Source organism: Takifugu flavidus, chromosome 6, assembly GCF_003711565.1.
Source record: "Takifugu flavidus isolate HTHZ2018 chromosome 6, ASM371156v2, whole genome shotgun sequence".
In the NCBI taxonomy this organism is placed as follows: Eukaryota; Metazoa; Chordata; class Actinopteri; order Tetraodontiformes; family Tetraodontidae; genus Takifugu; species Takifugu flavidus.
In genome coordinates this window covers 11,892,149-11,912,984 of record NC_079525.1, presented here as the reverse complement: position 1 = coordinate 11,912,984, position 20,836 = coordinate 11,892,149, and the positions used below count along the sequence as shown (strand labels likewise).

The 20,836-nt window shown below is 45.1% G+C and overlaps 2 protein-coding genes across 9 annotated transcripts; one reads left to right on the top strand and one right to left on the bottom strand.

Annotated features, from left to right (window-relative positions):
* Positions 1-25: 25 nt before the first annotated feature.
* Positions 26-18,086, top strand: LOC130528033 (microtubule-associated tumor suppressor 1 homolog A-like). 8 transcript variants are annotated; one of them, XM_057036931.1, is made up of 22 exons: positions 26-161; positions 296-385; positions 502-576; positions 679-1,294; positions 1,697-2,320; positions 3,780-3,879; positions 4,335-4,613; positions 5,533-5,653; positions 6,601-6,771; positions 7,115-7,294; positions 7,592-7,768; positions 11,669-11,772; positions 11,908-12,201; positions 14,665-14,731; positions 15,555-15,678; positions 15,756-15,846; positions 16,042-16,147; positions 16,435-16,508; positions 16,589-16,687; positions 16,810-16,923; positions 17,027-17,124; positions 17,197-18,086. In XM_057036931.1, exons 7-22 carry the CDS (start codon positions 4,350-4,352, stop codon positions 17,408-17,410), a joined length of 2,298 nt encoding a protein of 765 aa, XP_056892911.1. In that variant the 5' UTR covers positions 26-161; positions 296-385; positions 502-576; positions 679-1,294; positions 1,697-2,320; positions 3,780-3,879; positions 4,335-4,349; the 3' UTR covers positions 17,411-18,086. The 8 variants fall into 8 exon arrangements, with proteins under 8 accessions (XP_056892911.1, XP_056892912.1, XP_056892910.1 ...); XM_057036932.1 differs by lacking the exon at positions 296-385 and having other exon boundaries at positions 30-161; XM_057036930.1 differs by lacking the exons at positions 296-385; positions 502-576 and having other exon boundaries at positions 30-161; positions 1,771-2,320.
* On the bottom strand, positions 18,085-20,781 carry fgl1 (fibrinogen-like 1). The gene is made up of 7 exons (XM_057036941.1): positions 20,632-20,781; positions 20,168-20,336; positions 19,891-20,050; positions 19,709-19,806; positions 19,320-19,408; positions 18,515-18,702; positions 18,085-18,384 (listed from the first exon to the last, which is right to left on the bottom strand). The coding sequence occupies exons 1-7, from the start codon at positions 20,689-20,691 to the stop codon at positions 18,180-18,182; spliced, it is 969 nt and encodes a 322-aa protein (XP_056892921.1). The 5' UTR covers positions 20,692-20,781; the 3' UTR covers positions 18,085-18,179.
* Positions 20,782-20,836: the final 55 nt, after the last annotated feature.

The following is a 20,836-nucleotide window of genomic DNA, read 5'->3' as shown; positions in this document are numbered from 1 at the left end:
CTTCCTATTCCTCACAGTGCACAAACTAGGGTGGACGCCAATTGTTGCGAGGATCGATTAAAACTGTTTATTGCGCTCAAAGTATCTCACAATGCAGGGTTCCTCCATCCAGTCGTCCGAGGGATCCAGGTTTTCTGTCCTACCAGGTCGACAACTTCAAGGTGAGACGGGTTCCTTGTCCGTATCTAATTCTTCTCAAGTGTTTTGCACTTAATGTACGACTATTTCCTCCTACAATCTTTTTGTTGAAAAAGCTCCTATACTGTAGCTCTACGAATGCCTGTCTGTTTTTTAGTTTTACAGGTTTTACTACCTGTCAATGCCTAACTTCTGTATCATTCAAGTTTATTTAGCTCGGAGTTGGAAAGTCTTAATTGGAATGACGGTAAGTCTCTGTGTTTTTGGACTGAACAAAAGATTATTTGGGGTCTTGTTTGAGGGGTTTTGCTCATTCCTTTCTTACAGAAGTCTTCCTGTTCTGTCATATTCTGTTCTGTCTAGGCTTTGCTGCTATTTTGATAGCCACGGATCTGTTTTAATGAGGGAGTCCATCGTGGATTTTGAGGCGTGTTGAGGGTCGTTATCCATACGTAGAATCCATCTTGTTCCAACTGTCAGATGGTCTAATGTTTACCTCCTGTTCCCAGTTCCGCTGGCTGCATCACAACCCCACAATAGGATGGCTCCACCTCCAATAGATCCACAACTACTGGCTTCTTTATCCAAACCGACCATTACAAAGACTGGCTGAGAGGATGAGAGGGTTTAGGGACTGTGGAACTGGGCAGTCTCCTCTATGTTGACAACACCGAAATGATTGTGAAGAGTGAGCTTGACATTGATGCAGTCATCTACACCACCAGGATCTACATCGACGGTATCACAATGTGGTTCCATCAAAGACACAAGGTAGAACATCTGGCTGCATGGTGGGAGAAAACCAACCGGGTCCTCAACACATCCAAGACCAAACAAGTAGATAATCACTGACTTCAGGAGACCGAAAGAGAAGGCAGCACCTGCTCCTCCATGTCCATGGAGAGGCTGTGGAAAGATGTCATGCACCCCCAACACCTCAAATCTGCTCAGCAAAACACAACAGGAATCTGGAGAAGTGTCCAGCTCCCTCACCTGGACCCACTCTCTGGCAACAGCCTGAGGAGAAAGTCCAGGGTCATTTCCTCAAACACTACACACCCTGGCCACTCCACCGGTACCGTCTGGAAAGCCATTCAGAACCATAAGGTCCACCAGAAACAGCCTGAGGAAGAGCTGTGGCCTCCATCCCACCAAAGTAAGCTTTGAAAAACAGATGCTTGTGTGTTTGGGTCTATCCTCAGTCAACTGACGTTTGACTGCTGCCAATTTATAAAGAATTACTCAGTCAGTGTTGGTCCATTTGGATTTTCTTGGGTTATTTGCAGCACTTGACCTCAAAAATGTAGAAAAGTTGCTTTCGTTTGGATGGTAACCAAGTTTCTCGGCTTGAAAAGTGCCTATGCACCAGACGCGTAGCACAAAATGTCTGGTTAATGCCATTTGAGAGGGAATTTATTCAGCACATTATTAAAAGCCCTGAAATCCTGAGCGTTCTCCTAAAATAGAAGCAATTGTTGTGATCCACTCTACAGTAGTTGTTTTGTTTTACCCTTAACAAGTATCCTCTCTCTTGTCTCCCCCTTCCACCCCCCTCCAGCAGACATGGCGTAGGTTTCCATTACTCCTGTTGCCCCTTCCTCTGGTCAAAAACCTCCCTCTGCTTCCTTCCAGACTCCTGACAGGGAGGGTCTCCAGTGCAGCTAACAGCCAACCCATTCTTAGTGACGACTGCTCGCTCCTCCCCACACACACACACACACACACACGCACGCACGCATATACACAAAACCATTTACTTTAGCTTCCCTTTAGAGTTTGAGGGAAAGAAATGCTGGATGTATGGGTGAAGAAATGTTTTAGGTCCTTTTAGAGAGGACACACACACACACACACACACACACACACACACACACACACACACACACACACACACACACACAGTATTGTTGCTAGCACATTTCTGTGTTAGAACCAAAAAGGGGAAGGTGTTTCCTGCCCTCACTTCTCCCTCCGTCTCCTCCCTCTCGACAGTCTGCACATACTTTTTTACATGCAGCAATGATGTAATGAGACCCGACACGTGAATGTGCATTATGCTGCTTCTGCGTCCTGCTATGAGAGGGACTGTCCATAGGATCCAGCTGAAGAAGCTCCCGTGAATCCTGATGTTTGGGGGGGGCATTTTTTGGATGCTTTTGCGACAGCCTGGGCAGACGAGAGGGTAAGTGAGAGTGTGAACTCACCCAGCACCAATGTGGGCTCTCAGTTGCTTTAGTTTGTCTGTTGTGATCTTTGTGGCAGGACTTGAACCAAATCTATAGCTCATTTAACAAAGCCTTGTCTTGGCAAGTGAGTTATAGGAAACTACAACTACTTCACAGCCTCTAGTGGAAGCTATGGCAGTTCCCTCTCTTTTGAAGACTGTGCTGTTTGTATTTCCATGCGTCCATTGTGAGTGGACAATATTTGTCCCCGCAGACGTAAGATGTCAGGGTCGAATTACGGCAATAATTAAGAGCTAGGGACATCTCTCCATATGTACAAAGCAGTCATGTGGTCGGTACCCTGCAGTCTGCGAAGCAGCACAGCTGGTTAATAGATTCCAGATGCTGACTGAAAGTAACGAAACTTCGCAACATGGTCACAGGGAAGCTTCGAAAGGGCAAATCATCGGCAGAGTTGCTCTTTTCCCACTATTTTAGGTTGAAGACAGTTTCTGGATATGAAGCAAGATGCTGAAACTACGCACACAATCCCCAAAAATACTTGCGCCCATACACACAAGAACTGCCTTTGACCGTGTCACAATGAGGTTAAATCTTTCAAATAGAGACAATTACAGCCTTCTTCTTCTCGAGCCCTTTTGTGTGGGCTTACACATCCATTTCCGGCTAAAACTTCAGCATTTTATCTCACAGCAGCACCCTATATTTGATGACATTTTGGCTTGTTCACGTCTCTGTATAGGTCTGACTTGGTTAAACTTGGTTTAGATTTGCTCTGTAATCACACTTAAAGGTGTATCTCCTTTCTATCTACGCTAATTTAAAACACATCCTGCTTTCAGGTCTGCTTGTTGTTAATTATTTGCTGATTTGTTTTGTTGTATATGTTCAGTTTAGTTTATTTCACCTCTATCCTTTGCCATTCATCTACTTCCAGTGCGTCTAACACTGGTTTTAACCTGCTTGACAAGCGTGTCTAACTGCCTCGCTACGTCCAACCAATTAACAGTAGCCATTGAACTTGTGGGTTAGTCGCTTGTGCTGGCTGCAGAGATGTCCTGGAGGCCGACGGGGAGGCTGATCCTAACTGGCAGGGAAGAAATACTAGGTTGAATTTTTTTTTTTAAACAATTCTGCATCTCGACTGTCCTCTAGTCACGTTGAACTCTCACTTATGAGTTCTGGAGATGGAGGAGCATCCTGATCTGATCACCTCCATTTCTGATCTACATGCACATAAAACACACAACATTTAGATGCAGATTTAAGTTAGTCTGATGACATGACATGTTCTCAAATCACAATGTGACAACTTTCACTTGAAAAATGCATGACTTTATGACTTTTATTTTCAGAAGTGCTTTTCATTAACAAATTGGACTTGTTCAGGGTGTGACCTGCCTCAGGATTAAAGGAATCAGCATTAAAGGCCGTTTTTGGGCTCTCTCATTTCAGTGACTCAGTTCGCAGCACGGCCTGTAGGGGGCAGAATTTCTCCACTCTTCTCTTGTGCGGCAGAAACAAAGAGGACAAGAATCAAAATTTGTCTTAGCAGGTATTAATATTCACAGCGTGGCTTGTGTTCTTTTTCAGGTGTTTGCAGATGAAATTGTGTCCTAGACTTTTGAATTAAGGTAATATTGTTGTTTTTATGGATGCACTGGCAGTGTCTTGAATGTCTCAGGCAACAGAGATTCCCATTGATGAGATTTCTTTCTGTGAGCTCTGATTTGACCATACACATCATCTTCTATCAACTATCAAATACAGCCATGTCCAGATGTTCTAAACCTACCACTAATCAGTCAGTTAAATCATTAAAAAAAAACTCAACTACTGCTGCTTCACTCATTGATGTTTGATCTGCATGGAACAGAAAAGAATAAACCTTCCATGTCCGAAGTGGACAAGTTTCCCAAATTACTGAATCCATTTTTTGTACAGTCTGCCTTTGTTTTAAAATGTGTGATTTCTTTTTATGATGAGTGTCTAAATTCATCTTCTTTCCAGAAGAAGAATGCACAGATGAGGGTCAAATCGCTGACAGGCGCCGTCAAATTGTCCATGAGAGGAAAGAGCTGTAACATCAGGCCAACCCTGAAGATGGCTGTTGATGTCTCCAGGACTCAGGCAGTTTGTTTTCTTGCATCTGAGTTACACGAGGACAGTCCTGTGGAACCTGAGAGTGCTGTGGGTGTGGAGCCTTTACATCCAAGACCAAATCCAGAGTCAGCGGAGGGCCCCGGGAGGGCTCCTGGCAAGACTTTAACACCAGAAAAGAAGCAAAGGGTAAATATTCTGGTCTTTATTTAATTTTAAATACTGACAGTACCTGTCTTACACAATGGTAAACTACTAAAAACAAGTTATATCAAACTTAAGTAATCAAACGTAAAATTGGGAATCTGCATTCAACTTGTGCATCTTAGGTAACTATAGCAACCTGCAAACTCCGGAATGGCTCCTAACCTTTTCATTTTCGGTCACTTCCACATTCTTTTTAGTCTTGCTTGCTGTTTTTTCTTTTTTCCTACCGATCAACGTCATGGGATGTTTTCACATGTAAATTTAGAATATTGTCATCTGACAGAAATACAGATTTAAACTACTGTCACCTTTCTGTTGTTTAATCCATGTACTCTGAGTGGATTTTAAAATACACCAGCATAAAATAATGGGGCTTTTTTAAATCCAAAATACAGTGATGGAGTAAAATTTACCTATGGCTTTGTTGATACTGTTAACTTCCATTGTGTATTTCCTGTTTATGCCATTCTGGATTTAATATATAACTCAGATACAGTAAAAAAAAAAAGATTCCATGTGTTCATGGAGGGTTGATAATACTACTCAACTATATGTTTCGTCTCCGTACAGAATGTAATGTATATTAATCTGCGGGGTGTGACGACGGGCACTAGTTTTGTCAATGAAAAGCCGAGACAGGTGCCACACTGTCACTCTTGTAAATATGGTGTTCTGCTGCCCCGGGAGGCACAGGAGCTGGAGACAGGCTTCCAGGCAATAGTCCACACCCATATCTGCAGCACACTCCTTCCTCCTCCTTCCTGCTTTCAGACTGTCCCTTCTTCACCCCTCCTATCTGTCTTTTTTCCTGCACTTCTCCCTCTTCCTCCACTTCTTATTTACAATAGCCAACGCTACGGTCTCGGGACGCAGCCCGGCTAAACTTCAGCTCTTCCTCCAGAAAGTGTCTTCCAAGCTGGGACCGAGCATCAGGCAGCAGGAGAGAGGCGTCAGACCAGAGCAGGAGCCCTCGGGGTCCTCGAGGTCAGGACTTACAGGACTGGGCATCCCCAGGCTCTTGAGTGAGTATCACCAATGAGCGCGAGGCAGAGCCAAATTCACAGCCAGGGTATGTTGCTGTTACCTCTGTGTGTGCACGGTGACACTATTACGTGTTAGGATTTTTCACTGGAGGACAATGAGGAGGGCTTCAGGTCTGCAGCAGAAAGAAAATGACAGTCTGAGACTGTTGTTGAAATACCTTCCGCATACCAACATGTGTGCTGCTGCTGCTGATAATGCCACTTATCCAAGATTTGCATGAGAGCAAACCTTTCCAGATTTACCTAAAAAAGTTGTCTTGTGTTGAAACTTTGGGGTCGAGTCCTCCTTAAAGTCTTCTCTTTCTTCTTTTCATTTGTTCCTCTTTCTTTTAATCCAGAGAGAATTTCAGCTCAGGTTGTCCACATACAAGAAAGCTTCCCCAGGAGGTTCTTCACTCATCAAATTATAGCCGTTATAGATAAACAAATCAAATCAGGCTGCAGATATTTTGGAAACTTCTGAAGGCTCCGACAAGCCTTCAAAGTCGTTTGAACATATAGACTTTTCTGAGATGTTCTCTTTAATTAGCAGACCTCACTCTGCCACATGTCTCTTACACTCCATCCCCACATGCGTACTATAGGCAATTTGTCTTTAATTAACAGTTTTGTTCCAGGCGAGGTTATTTTTTGTACCTCTGGTGTACAAGGCTGCAGTAATCAGACCAGTGCTGACAGAACATCACATCATCCTATCTACGGGCCTATATCGAATCTTCCCTTTATCTCTAAAGTCCTTGAAGGTCCCCTTTGAAAACGGGGCGCAGCCAAACTCCTATGATCGTGGTTCCCATGATTGAGATGATTTTTTTTTTTTGCCTTTACTCAAAGCTCGTTACAAAATCATCTGTTTCAGTGGTTTCTTCATATCAACAGGCTTGACTTTACCCTTCAGCTAAATCTCGTCTGTTCTCACCCTTTACCAGGTAACCCCAAACCTCACACCACCACAGAGGGAGCGTCGAATCCGCCGCCACCTCCGGGTCCAGTCGGAAAACACGGCGCTGCACCTGCATCTAAACTTCCTGTCAAAGGGTTGACAAACCTTAGCCCTCAAACCTTAGCTCTCAATGACAACAACGGCACCATGGCTGCAGGTATGTGCATGTGTGGTAAAATGGTGGGGTCAGAGGTCAGTTAATGGTCGCTGTGTCCCTGCCTGGATCCCAATGGATAATATCGAATATTGAGTTTTCCTCCATCACATACTTTCTCTTGTTTTCTCCCACAAATAAAAAATTGATTCGAGGATTAAATTTGGTTACTGACTGAGACGTTGTGGTGTAGCTGCAATGTAACATGTTTGTCATTGTTGTTGCTGTAATTGTTTTCAGTTATGGCATGTCTGGTGCATTCACTGATGATAGAAAAGAGTCATCCACTTGTGTTTTTAATACCAGAATTTTAAAAGAAATGCAATCTTGTGCTTTGTATCTTCAGCCTCCTCGTCAGCCGCAGGGACCAGTCCAAACGAACGACCCAGCAGAAGCTCAGCAAAGCCAGTCCCCCCTACCAGCACCAGTGCTCCCAGTGTTACAGCCATCAGTGCTTCTTTTGGGGTTCCAAAGCTTCATGTGACGAGGGGCCGTGCTACACTTCAAGCCAGAACTTCTGCTCCAAGTGAGGCGGTTTGTTTTGAGCCTTTAATGTCGTTCATGAACTGAATTTACTTTGACATCTCTTCTGCTTCTTACTCCTATATACTTCTCAATACTGATGAGGTTAATAAATTAATATTTGTATATGAATCATTTAAAATAGTTTTAAAATGTGACATTATTATCAGGCCGGGTTCAAAAGAGTGGCTGAGCAAACTGGACTGGGCAAACTGGGGGTGTGACAAGTGGGGACAAACTTGAAAAGTTGAGTAGCAGCAGCTAGATTGCAGGTCTGACCTTTTCTATGTTGCCTCTGCAGATCTGAAGACCACGACAGTCAGCAAACGCAGTACAGCCAAGACCCCCCATCACCCCCCAGCCAAAAACACCCCTGCTACTACCAGGCCGAAATCCCAGCATTCCCTGCAAAGCTGCAGCTCAGTGAGGCTTTGCCGGGGACAAACGTCAGGTGATGGATGTTTGCTGATCAGTGAAGGTGTGTTTAGATGGTTAACATTTGTCGCTCTGGCACACGGTGGCACGTCCACGTGTCCTGACGCGAGTGTTGGGGAGAAAAGAATTAGTTTTCTCCCCGTGCTGTTGCCTTCAGAGGAATGAGGCGGAAGGGCAACCACACGTCTGCAGTGTGAGCTACCAAGTGTGAGCCTTGACAAGGTTTATTTTATATTAGCACACGGACATGTAAGATTACAATAAGCGTAAGCGTCACATGATAAAGCGTTAGCATCACATGATAAAACAAAGCATAATATATACAAAAGGAACATATAAGAAAATGGGGGATGGAGTGTCACAGGATGGTCAGGTTGTCCCCTGCTATCCCGAGGTGATAGAACATCAGTTAATGCAGGTCACAGGGTTCTGCACAGGAGTGATAATATATGATAATATATGAACAGTTTGAACCTAACAACAAGACATTTAGGTTCTGCAGTCCTGATAATGACTAGAGAGGAAGCCGTTCATTGAGCCTAAATGACTCTCAACAACAACAAATAATGCATGTTCTAACTTTGAAATATTAATTTAAAAATATATATTTTTACTGCCAGTTATTGGCCAAGCCTAGACTTTCCAAGGTTGGTGTTGCTGACAGAGATCCGAGTGGAGCTCTGTCCCTGTGTGGATCTTTGGTAGTCTGTGTAAACAGCCGTCAACCATCTATTGCTTCTTTCTTTTCCAGCTGTCATTATTATTCTCTTCACTTCTTTCTGTGGTTATTTATGGAGTCAGATGTCTCGCAGTCAGAGGATTTGAGGACATCCATGCAACCCCTCCCCCGACTAGATTGGCTCTGTTGATATGATATATGATATATTAAAAGCTTCTCTAAAGTAGGACCATTTATTAGCCAATTATTTTTCCAGTGTAATGTGCGAGAGGGATTATTTTAATCCCGCCCCATATCCCTCCCCCGATGCAGCACCTCTGCCTGTGTGTGTGAGGGAGAGAGAGAGAGAGAGCGATGATGCTGAGATTCTCTGACACACCCCTGCAGTGTGTGTCAGTGAATAGATCAGCATGTAGATGAGTCCTGATCATCACCAGCATTGACTACTACCTCGCTCCTCCTTCCCTCCATCTTTGTTGTTGGCTGCAGCTATTTTTGGTGCTTTTTTTCCTCTTGGCTGCTGCTTTGGTGCATTTCTTCCTTTCCTACAATGCTGATGTTGTGATTCTCTAAAGGGCAGCTGAGTTAACGGATATCTTTTTTGTGAAAAAAGTCAATTTTTTTGTCTTTATTTAATGGTTTCCGTGGAAATGTAGGTTACAGCAGCAAAATTACTCATGGAGTGATGGCTCTTTAACCGTAGGATTAGGGTGGAAAGAGGACACTTGTTTTTTCAGACAGCGGGATTATTGCGTTTCTCCAAAAACACTGCCTCGGCATCAGAAACAGATACAATGTTATGGTCTCCCAGACTGTCGCTGGCCAATTTCCACGTGAAGCTAACTGCCAAGGGACTTTTTAGAAACCTCCAGCTGCTGCCAGGATGCCGGAAGAATACCATGGTATTTCACACAGGTCTGCTTTCTCCTTTTTTCTCATCATTCAACCATCATTTATTCATCACTTCAGCACTAAAAAGGAAAGAAGTGTCCCCATAACTGAGAGATCTTTAGAGATCATGTGAACAACAGTCAGTTAATCCAGAGCTTAATGGGAGTCAGATTGGGAACCAGGTGACGATAGTGATTGATAACTCATAAATCTAAATGGTCAGTTGTCTAACCTTCAGTCACACCAGGGCACACCAACCTGTACCCACATATCTCCTCTGTCTCTCCCGCTGGGTGTGTGCATTCATCGCATTCACCTCCATCCCACTTCCTTTCCAGGGGAATTTTGGGTTGCGCAGACAGCTCCCGTAGTTGTGTCGTGTGCAATGTGTGTGAGTTTAATGCACGAGTGGCGACGCGCTGGCCTGATAAATCGCTGCAGCTTCAAGAGGCACCGCACATGCGACGCATACACGTATGCAAGCCAGAAATATCCATGGACGCATCTGCTCTGTTCATATTCACCGGCTGTTCTTTCTCCATGAATGGGCTTTACGTCTTTTAGTTATTCATGTGTTTTTCAGCTTCTTCCTATAAATAACCTTATTCTAGATAACCTAATTCTATGTAGGTGGTGATATTTTTCCCTGCTTGAGCTCCACAGGACCCTTTTTTAGCCTCAAATGTAGGTTAAAGGCAGAACGTGCGTGCTCAGAAGTCACGTTCACAGTGGTGCCCTGGGGCTGCTGTAACCTGCACGATCCTGACTCAGTGGCAGATGAGGACAGATTCGGGTTCCATGTTTGTGCTATATTTGCTCTCTGTTGGACACGCGTCTGATCTACCAGCCTTCTGCATGATGAGCGACGGGCCTTTTACGTCTTCACGTGGACTTTGGCTTTCGCCATTGTGGTGCGGCTCCTTCTTTTATATGCTAATGGAGAGTTATGTCCTGCCATTTGGGTAGCAGACGTTTACCTTTTCATAAAGCCACCAACTCTGCAGCTGTCAAGCTGAGTTAGAGCACATTTGAAGTGTGACCAAAAAATGCAAATGTGAGTTTTTATCCTCTCTGTGGCTCTTTGTCCATGCATGGACAGCCGTGGTCCGTCTCCTCCGTGAGGTAAAGCTTTAGGTGGACCAGCAGCTATCAAATTCAGTATACTGAGGGCATTTTTATGTGATTATGGCGAGAGTACAGTTGCTACTCACTGGTGGTGAGTGACAGCAACATAATCCCAACAGAGAACCCTCGGAAAATATTGCGAGTCACCCTTGTGCAATGCGTCATTGTTGCTAGGCGACTGGCTGGAATGGTTTTGCAAGTAAATGGCCACAGTGGATGTGTACCCTGATGCCGTGATCTGCACGCTTGTTTCCATGGCAACACTTGGGAAAGGGCAGCCTCTCCTGTGCAGGTGATAAATCCAATAGCTGTGTCTTTTCAAACAAATCCTTCACACCTGCAATGATCATGTAAAACACAAGGGACTTGAATTCCTGCTGTTAAACAGTGTGAAGAAAACATTGAACGCGCTGGAAGTAAATGGATATCCGAGAGTTGTATCTTTGGATCGTCGGTCTTCGTTACCACGGCGCCTCTTTGGCACACTGACCCATTTACCGTCCTGTTTAATTAGTGCAGGATTTGAATTTGTAGTGGCGCGTCGACACCCATGCACACCGCTGCCAGATTAATAATTTGTATCGAGAATTCTTCAATTTGAGGCAGCATACACTGTCCTTATTCTACTGTTTAAATTAAGGGGGGGGGGTTAAGTATGTCAGTGTACTTTGTGTGCTCATACACTCAAAAATATTTTCTTGTTTGTTCATGCTTGTTTAATGCACCTCAGTTCTGGGTTGATTTTTTTTTTTCTCTCAACAAGCATTGAGTAAAATTAAGAAGTTTATCTCTTCAATTTTTAACCAAACGTGCCACCTTGCAAAAACTGCACAGTCAGACAAGCCCTGGATTATTAATTGCACTGTGGACTAGACCAATTTCTGACTTGTCCTTTAAATCTGTCTCTAATGTATGGGACACCTTCAGAACAAACTCAGTCATTTCCCTTTTTCCAAAAGCCTGATGCATCATGTTTGTATGTTCTTCTTCACTGGTGTTTAAACTGGGAGCTGACATTGGCCTCAGACTGAAGATTTAAAGACTATGAGAGATTCGGCGTCCTCACCGAAGCTCTTCTATGTGCGCTACAATGCAAACGGAGCGAAATCCAGCATCCACTGGCCTGGTGACCCAGTGGGAGTCATAGGGGGGACCTATGGACCTATGGTTTCTCTCAGCGTACAGTGGTTGGGGCTTATTCTATTCAACATACCTGAGTGTGACTCTGTGCTCTGCATTTTCTTGTAGTGGACAAAAACAAGCAGCGGGAGGCATCAAGGCAGACACACTGCAATGGCGTTTCCCAGTGTGATGGCCAGAAGCAGAAACACCAGCAGATCTCCTCTGACCTGGTAAGAATTCATCTTTTCCTTTTTTAAACTCATTAGCAATTAGTATTTTAGCTTAGTCTGAAGATGCAACAAAACAATCACATGAAATATGAAGAACGAATGAAGAAAAATGCTTGTTTTTAAAATTGCTTTTAGACGGCAGGTGTGGTGAATGGTAACTCACCGGTGGCAGACTTTAAAAACAACAATGCTATCTCAAGCGCCGCCGATGGAAGGACAGGGTCCCGTTCCGTCCTCAAAACAACGTCCCGCCCGCAGAACGCGTCGAAGGCCTCCGCTGCAGACGGAACGGTCACGGCAAAACACAACCAGAGCAAAGAGCACGCAGAGAAGAAGAAACAGGCCGTCACTCAGCTGAGGAGGATGCTCATTCAAGGCAATAAGAGAGTGGAGGCTCTGGCTACGGTCATCCAACACATCTTTTCTGAGGTACTTTGGCTCAATCAAGTGGACAGATATCGCTGTCTGCACATTTGTACAACCTTAGCATCAGGGGTTGTGTCCCATGTTCATTTAAAGCAAAATTCAGACAAAACCAAATTGACGTTAAAGGATTTCACAAGTGAAATGTCTACGTTCGTGAGTAGGATTCAAGTCTGGACACAAACTGAGAAATGAAACAGGATAAGCTGAGTAAATAATCAATGTTAAATAATTCACATGGCTTCTTCGGCACCACTGCATGTGAAAGGCGGGTGTGGTGTCTGTAATCCTTGAGTGTGGCTTTACATTGTAAATGTAGAGAAGCTGTTCCTATTCAGCAGCAATTTTACCTGTCCAGGGGAGCTTGCCTGCCTTTATTTTCACCCTGTTTACACGAGGACATTCCATTTTTTCCTCCTTTCTTGTTTTCAAAGCAAAAACCTCTTCTAAATGAGCACCGTTTACGTGTTGTAGTTCCCACGTTAGACCACTTGGTGGTGTGTGCTTAAAAGACATGTGCAAGCATCTATTTTTGCTTCTTAGTTTTTTCCCATTTTCACTGAAACGGAGGCTGGAGGCCTTTCGAAAAAGAGTCTACCCTTGAAAGCTTTTTCAAAAATGCCTTTCCAGGGAGTGAAAACACCGTTTCTGCGTAAACTGAGACCCAAAGGGTGAAATAATTTTACTGACTTCACCAGAAAACTTTGGGTTCCTAGTTGGGGCCGTTTGGGCTAAGAAGCTGGGCAATGGATTATGCTGATGAGGAACCTCACAAAGATAGAAGCACAAGGATGAGTGTGTGTTACAGCAAGAGAGTAATAAAGAAATTTAAGTCCTCTCTAACTTTGCAGCTGTCATAGAAGCGGTGCAGCACAATTGGCTCCATACAGAAGCTGCTTAATTCAGACCATGTTAGTTTCTTCTCAATTTGGGTGTAATTCCAGTCCAAAAACTGCTGGATGATGTTAGTCATAAATAGCCGGAACTCAGACCAGCTGTTGAGTAAATATTTGCTTTCTGATCAAGCATTTACACTTGTTTTAAGCCTTTGTTGTAGCAAGCGTGTCGTAAAGATCCCAGCGCTCAGACCCGGCCTAGATATCTAATCTTGTGCATAGAACTTGTGCGCAGAATCGAATGATATTGAGCACGTGAACACACGCATGTCACTGTTATGTAATTGTCACTTTCAGTTATTTAAGCTGAGGGCTTGATTCCCAAAACAAGTACGAATGTTCTGGGAGAGCGGCGGACTGGGGGTCCTCTCAGACACCCTGATTAGTTTATCAGAGATAAGGTGTGTTTTTTTTATCTGAAGTTTGGAATTCCAGTTCTATCTAATCTGCCTGGGAGGTGACTGGCTAGTTTAAAGAGCACATATTCCCCTGAGGGTTGGCTGTGGGCTGAGGTGGGACTGTTTGCCTCAGAAAAAAAGGGGCATCTTACTGTAACTTGTACAGTTAACAGTGGCAACGTTAATTACCAGACGATTTATAGCTTCACATGTAGTCATTGTTTTAATCACCAGCTTGAGTTTTAACATTTTAAGTCTGTAATGGACACATTTCTGCATGCTCCTGCAGTAAAATGTGTTTTTATTGATTCGTGCCACATGTGCCATCGCATCGAAGGTGACAGGAGCCTGTAAAGGAGAGCAGAACGTAGGCGTGTCCATCATGAGTTCAATGCATATGCATCAGCTTTGTGTGTAGACAGCTGATAAGAGAGGGAGACGGTCAGGCTAAAGATACAGGAAACTCCTCCTCAAGCGGTTTTTACGAGGGAAGGAGGGAGGGGGAGAACAGGTAAAGAGTGGGAGGTGTGGTCACGCAAGTGGAAAGAGAGAGTCGCGTCTGTCTGCCCTCGTCTTTTTGTGATTGAGGGAATGAATTAGCACCGGAGAAACAAGAGAGGAGAGTTTCTATCTTTGCTCAGCAACATGGGCTCCGCAGCCAGCAAAGCCCACGGGAAGCATAGCAAGACCACCCATCATCGCTACAAGAAGAGGCACAAGAAGGTGTGTGTGTGTGTACGCGATTGTGTGTGTGTGTGTGTGTGTGAAAAAGAGAGAGTTTGAGCATGAGTGGCTGTAAAAGAATGCTTACCATGCAGGAATCTTGCCGCATGCGTCGCCCTGGTCACAACATCTGTTGCCTTTCCCAACAGATTGTGGGGAATTGTGAATATTCCCATTTTAATGACATCTCATGACAACTTTGTTGCCTCTGTTGTGGTAAGCGACAGTCCGCTCTGGTCTGTTTGTTCGCTCGCTTTAGAGACAGCAGGTGGACTTTATAACCCTGTGAGTGTCAAAGGAAGCCAGATCACAGGTGCTACGACTGTAAATTCCCCAGCTCGTGTTGTAATAGTGTGTGTTTGCGTGTGCACGCACTACAAAAGCACACGGTTTATGCAAATCGCACACAATTTTGTCTGATTTTGTTACAATTTTGTCTCTCTGTTGGGCAGCGAGAGGAAGCTGTGAAGCAGAAGGGGGAGATCGCGTCGGAGCTGGCGAATCTCCGAGATGAACTGGGTAAGAGACCAGTTAAACCACACAAAGGGTTTGATGTTAGTGTGAGCTTTTGATTTTCTTATAAACTCAGATCGTCTCGGGATGTCAACGAACGTATCGTGTCAGTGGCAGTTTCTCCATTTCAGCTGATACAGCAGGATTATTATAGAACACTCAGAACAACACACACGTGTGCGCCCACACACACACACACATCTTTATAGGAACATGTTGACACACACCAAAGGACACACACGTCTTTCACTCATGCTTCCTCTTTTCCTCCCTCAACAGGAACAGCAGCTTTGATTATAGCTTTTACTTTTACTGTGTGTTTGACCTTTGACCTATCTCTTTCCACACAGTACTGAGGAATGTCACCAATGTATAGACCACCGTCAAAACCCACACACACACACACACACACACACACACACACACACACACTGCAGCTGTTAAGCCATATTTTCAGTTTGGCCCAGGGAGGACATGTTTGTGTGCCAGAAGTGAATCTGACTGTTAGTTTATAGTTTTCCAGAGTTACGAGAACAGCGCCAGGAGGCATTCCGGCTCACGCACATTCTCTACGGTTTAGTCAGGATTTGTCGAAACCTTCAAACATGATGCCGACCGTGAACAGTCCGATTCAGCTCCAATTTAGATTTGTCAGAATCCAATCAGGACTGCCCCACATACACACTCTATACATACAATAATACCACTAGTAAATATAGATTTGAGTGCTGCTGCCTGGTTGTAGGTTATTGGGTCCAATAGATCAATACTTCTAATCGACCGTCTGTCGTAGTATCACACCTGATAATTCCCCGTCTCCTCCCTTCAGTCTTGTCAACACAGTGTTGTAAACGGCTGCAGAAGGAGAAGGAGGAGATGCGCTCCAGTTTCGAGGAAGCCATGAAGACCCTAGAGGGGCAGCATCAGGAGGAGCTGGTGCAGCTGGAGAACAGGTACCATCCTCAGATCTCGAAGCTCGTCACCATGGCGCATTGTCCCAGGTTCCAATGGCACCTGTTTTGTGTGTCAGACTGAAGAGTTTCTACCAAAGAGAGTGGGACAAAGTCCACCAGATATACCAGGAGGAGGCGGACAAATGCTGCATGTTGATGGAGGAGCAGGTCAGAACATATGATATAACATATAAATGCGCTGAGCCATATTCAGTATATAAAAATGTAACGGGCTGTGTGTGTCAGGATTGTTCCCTTAATTTTGAATATAGAAACAGTGTATTAGGATAATCCACTACTCCCAGGCTAGCGCGAGGCTTTAGCTCAATACCCGTTTTTACTGACCCCCTCGACGTCTCTCAGGTGGAGCGGCTGAGGAAGCAGCAGCAGGCAGAGAGAGAAAACCAGGAAGTGATCCAGACCCAAAGGATGGATTCTCTCAAATTACACTACGAGTCGTGCATACAAGGTGAGGAGAAAGCACCCGTATCAGTAAGATGATAACGGTCCCTTTCACACATGCTGACTGGGCCAAGTTACTGGCTGCTAAAACAGGGATACCTTCCTATTCCTTGAGGTGCTGTTGTTGTTTTTAGAGGATTTAGAAATAATTAAACGATTCATTATTTGACTTTCTCTTGTTTATTTTGCATAACCTGAATATGGAGATGAATGCATAGGAAGTCGGCATCGTAAACTATCAATGACAGGAGACAGAGCTCAGATGTTTGATAAGCTTGTGTTTGTACGTACCAGAGCTAAAGAGGACTCATGAGAAAGACATGGAAAACCTGGAGAAATCCCTGAAGCGGACAGAGACGTCACTCTCTGTAAGAACTGCTGCCTCTGATGTGGTGTAATATGATCCAAACCGTGCGATAGAGAATAAAATTTAATCTCCCTCTCACAGGACAAAATACTTCCACTGTCGACAGAGAAGGAAGCTTTGTACAAGAAGCTGAAGGAAGAGGAGGAGGACGGGAAGCACACACCCGCTGAGAAATATTTGGTTGGAAGCGTTTCACTTTCACGCGCAGCTTTGCAGACATTTTTAACACTGATAAAGATGGTAAAAGAATGTTCTTAATCTAACTCCGATGGAATACTTCTGTGTCTGTTTTGCTCCCGTAGGACTCCCACGTTTTATATCTGGAGCAAGAGCTGGAGAGCCTGAAAGCAGTGCTGGAGATCAGGAACAACCAGCTGCACCAAAAAGAGAAGAAGCTCATGGAGATGGACAAGCTGGTGAGCACCACTCTATCACTGCCCTGACCTGAATGATAACCAAGGCGACAATCATTAGCTGAACTCGGCGCACTAGTAATCCACTGATGTGCTCTGGCTGTAGATGGAGGCTAATATTAAGCTGGAAGAGTGTCTAAAGAAGGTTCAACAGGAGAACGAGGACTACCAAGCCAGGATGGATAAATATGCAGCCCTCTCCAAGTATGTGTGTCAAGTATCGCTTTGTTTTTTCCCTAAGTGCAGCCTACTGTAGCTGTCTGTCGCCCCCTGCAGGCAGCTGTCCAGTGAGCAGGTCGTGCTGCAGCAGTCGCTACAGAAGGAGTCCAAGGTCAATAAACGTCTGTCCATGGAGAACGAAGAGCTGCTGTGGAAGCTGCAAAACTGCGACTTGCTCCCGAGTCCCTGTCGCCTCTCCCCCACCTCCCCCTTCAACTCGCCTCGGAACTCGGCCGCCTTCCCGACCGCCGCCCCGCTGTCACCCAGATAACCTTTACCTGGCATCCTCTACCTTCTGACCGAGGCCCGACAAAGACCGGAGCTGTTCCAAAGACTTGACTTTGTTGGATTTCGCTCATTGCTCGAGCTTTGGCGTGGATGCACTTGAGCTATCAGGCTCTCCCTCGTGTCTCCTCATTTGAAGCGAACTAAAGCAACAAGCACACCTCAGGACTTGTACATAGAGTATTGTTTTATTCCGACTCTCCAGTATTTTTTAATCTAACCCTTAACCCCTTCTTTCCCCTCACAAATGGGTGGCCAGTGTTAAGAAGTGTGACAACCCGCGTTAAAGCTCGGAAAATTAAAAAAAACAGCTTGTTGGAAGATTCAGGGTGGATCGTTTTACTCTTTTTCTTGAACGTTAATATTTGTTTGTCCTTGCGTTGTCAATCCCGGCTTTGTTCCGGACCCCCGAAGAAGCAGTTTCAGTGGTCAAACCAAGTCAAACTTTACCGATATGGAATGTATTCCTCTTCAAATACGCAGAATTCCAGAAGCCATATGCAGTATATTCAACATAGGTTGTGTTTCTCTACATCCTTACAGCCGATCCAGGTTTTGCATCTTTGTATCACGCAGTGAGTTGTCGTCCTGAAAACCTCGACCCAAATTGTCTACGATAGTTGTGATTTATTTTTCGACACTGAATAAATGTAATATGACAACCTTTGAGTTTTTTTATTTAGAGCCGTCACAGATATTGAAGACTGAATGACGATAAATGGCTAAATGTGTAATATGAAGTTCTTTGGGCATCATCAGGGAAACGGCCCTTGCACGTCAACTCCTGATTCATCTGGGAAGGTTTCCATTGGACGCTGGTGGTCAGCAGCGTGCACCATCATGACTACCGATTTAATGGAGTACCACCAGCCGTGCCAGGTGTGCCACACCACGCCGTCATCCATCATGGCTTGGTATGGTCCATTATAGTAATGCCCATTCAGATTGCCAGAATCACACCTGTGAGAGAGCAGAACTATCATGCTGCAGCTTTACAGATGTTCCAGAACAGCTGCCCTGGTCTCCAGGCTGGAGATGGATGGTGAATGTGTCGGGAAATGTCTGTCGTGTCTGTGAATGCGTCTGTTACCTGCTGAACCACCAGCCTGACTTGCTGTGTCTGATGCACCTGCTCTCAGTGTCATTCAGGTGGTCAAATGTGCTGAACTTGATGCCCGGGAAGATCCGGTTTTCTTCTGCAGGCGGGGTCATGCGTTTCTTGACCAGGGCATTCCCAGCATTCCCAGAGTACTCTCCCAGATGCAACTGATACTCATCCTGTGCGGAGCAAAAGGGAGTTGCTCTGAAAAAGCTGTACAGTTGAATGTGGACACGTTGTTCTACTCTGGCCTCTCAATTGTCTCATTACGAGTCAGTGCTTGACCCTCCAAACAGGATTTTCTTTTTTCCTCTAACATCTAACTTAAAACTCTTAAAACTCATTGTTTCAGCGTGTGTGATCAGTCACGGCCACTGGGAAACCAGCTGAAGTGTCACCATTTCCGGTTGTTGACCCGGCCCGTTGGCAGGATTGCGGCCAGACGTCCTTGCTGCTTCCACAATCGAGGAGCAGAAAACTCAGTCTAAACACAACTGGTGTGTTATGAGAAGTGAAAAAGCTTCAATTAGAGGAGCGCACAGACGGTTACATCAGCCGAATCCACAGGAAAACGCAAGGCTCCGAAAATCCCAGGTGCAGTCAGTCAAGGGCACATCGGGACTGTGGCTACACATTCATGTCTAATGTCTACAGAACAACCAGGGATGGTTGTTAGAGTGGAGGACCACGGTGAGCAGAGTGCCTGCTGGTGTCATCCTCAACCCCTGCAGTTCCTGATGGACCTTTTCCACAACGTCAATGTGCCAACACGATCACCAAAGTGCTGCAATTTTACCTTTTCATCATCCACTCTGAATCTTTTATATTTTGCAAAACGCTGGTTCCCATCAAAGTCCTCCATGTCTATCCGAAGCTCGTAGTTTCCTAGGAAATAAATGTAAGAAGGCTGGTGAACGAAATCACACACACACACACACGTCCTTGTACTTCTGTGAGGACTATCATAGACATAATACATTACCCTGACCCTACTCATCCCAACAAACCCCCTGACCCCAACACGAGCCTAAACTCATGACTGACCTCAACCATAAAACCAGATGTTAACCTTCAAACAGTCCATCAAAGTTGTGTGGACTGCCAAAATGTTTCCAAAAAGATCCCCACTTTGCGAGTAAAATGCAGATTTTTGGTACAAAATATGTAGCAAGTGGAAGAACACACCTTGCGAGGTCAGATAATGGAGCGGTTCATTGCCCAGCCAGAATTCCCCCTCAGGTGAAAACATGTCTCCAAATCCGTGCTTGTACTCCACCCAGGCTCTGCACACACAGAGTGATCACAGCCGTTCGCCAAACACAGGCGTTGATAACATTCGCCGATATTCCGCACAACAGCAAACACACCTGTCAAAGTTTTCCGTGCCATCTCTCCTCCTCTGGAATACCGTCCATCCTCCTCCGTTGTTCATATCACAGAAGACCTTCAGGGCAGTGGGAGACCCATCTGGGCGGATCACGTACACCCCGCTGGCCACGTTGCCATCAGCAAACACATCAGAGCAGTCTGGACATTGGCCACGAGTAACCACATGGAGTCAGGACAGAAGAAACTCATCAGCTTTGAGGATTCTTTCAGTGAGAGTTACACGGGTGTCACAGGGTGCTGCCGTCTGACGCCCACCTCGGTGAAGGTTCCCTGCGCCCAGGTGACTGCTGGGGATCTGTTGCAGTTGGCGGCCATGGTTCTTGTGGAGCTCCTGGATGTAGCGTTGCTGGTCATCAATCACTTCATTCAAGGCCTGGATTTCTGCTCTCAGAGGCGCCACCTGCCGCTCACATGACGGTGGAACCTGAGGGAATGGTATGAGAGGTCAGATTCCATCATCTGCAGCAGAGATTAAAGGAGATTTTTGCTTTTTCCGCAACAAAAGAAACAACTTTATTCATATCTGAATAAAGGACATGTCAGCTACATTACTACATTATTAGAGCCCCCTACAACAATTCAGAGTCAAACACTCTATAAACCTTTTTACTACTACTCACACTCTCTTTAAAACAACCTTTAAGGATGTTTACAGCTGAGTTTAAGCTAATCCAGCATCCTGCCCAATTACAGTGGGACTGGTTTTTATTCTGTCTTACCACCAGAGAAAGAGCCAGCTGTAGAAGAAGAAAGACCAGTGATGTCCCGAGCATTCCCATCCCTAATGTGAGACTCTCCGCTCCCGCTCCAGCTGTAATGAGGTCTTTTGTCCTTCACGTTGCTGCATCTTTGCGCTCTGATTGGCCGTCGCTCCGGCGTATGAGGTGATCCTCCCATCCCTGTCTTTGATGGCTCATTCCCATG

Excerpts from the sequence above, each read along its gene's own strand:
- LOC130528033 (XM_057036931.1), top strand. The coding sequence starts at position 4,350 with ATGAGGGTCAAATCGCTGACAGGCGCCGTCAAATTGTCCATGAGAGGA. Across the intron at positions 16,509-16,588 it reads GGACAGAGACGTCACTCTCT|GACAAAATACTTCCACTGTC; the intron begins GTAAGAACTGCT and ends TCCCTCTCACAG. Across the intron at positions 17,125-17,196 it reads AAATATGCAGCCCTCTCCAA|GCAGCTGTCCAGTGAGCAGG; the intron begins GTATGTGTGTCA and ends CGCCCCCTGCAG.
- fgl1 (XM_057036941.1), bottom strand. The coding sequence starts at position 20,691 with ATGGGAATGCTCGGGACATCACTGGTCTTTCTTCTTCTACAGCTGGCT. Across the intron at positions 20,051-20,167 it reads CGCAGGGAACCTTCACCGAG|ACTGCTCTGATGTGTTTGCT; the intron begins GTGGGCGTCAGA and ends GCCAATGTCCAG. Across the intron at positions 18,385-18,514 it reads TCAGGCTGGTGGTTCAGCAG|GTGTGATTCTGGCAATCTGA; the intron begins GTAACAGACGCA and ends GCTCTCTCACAG.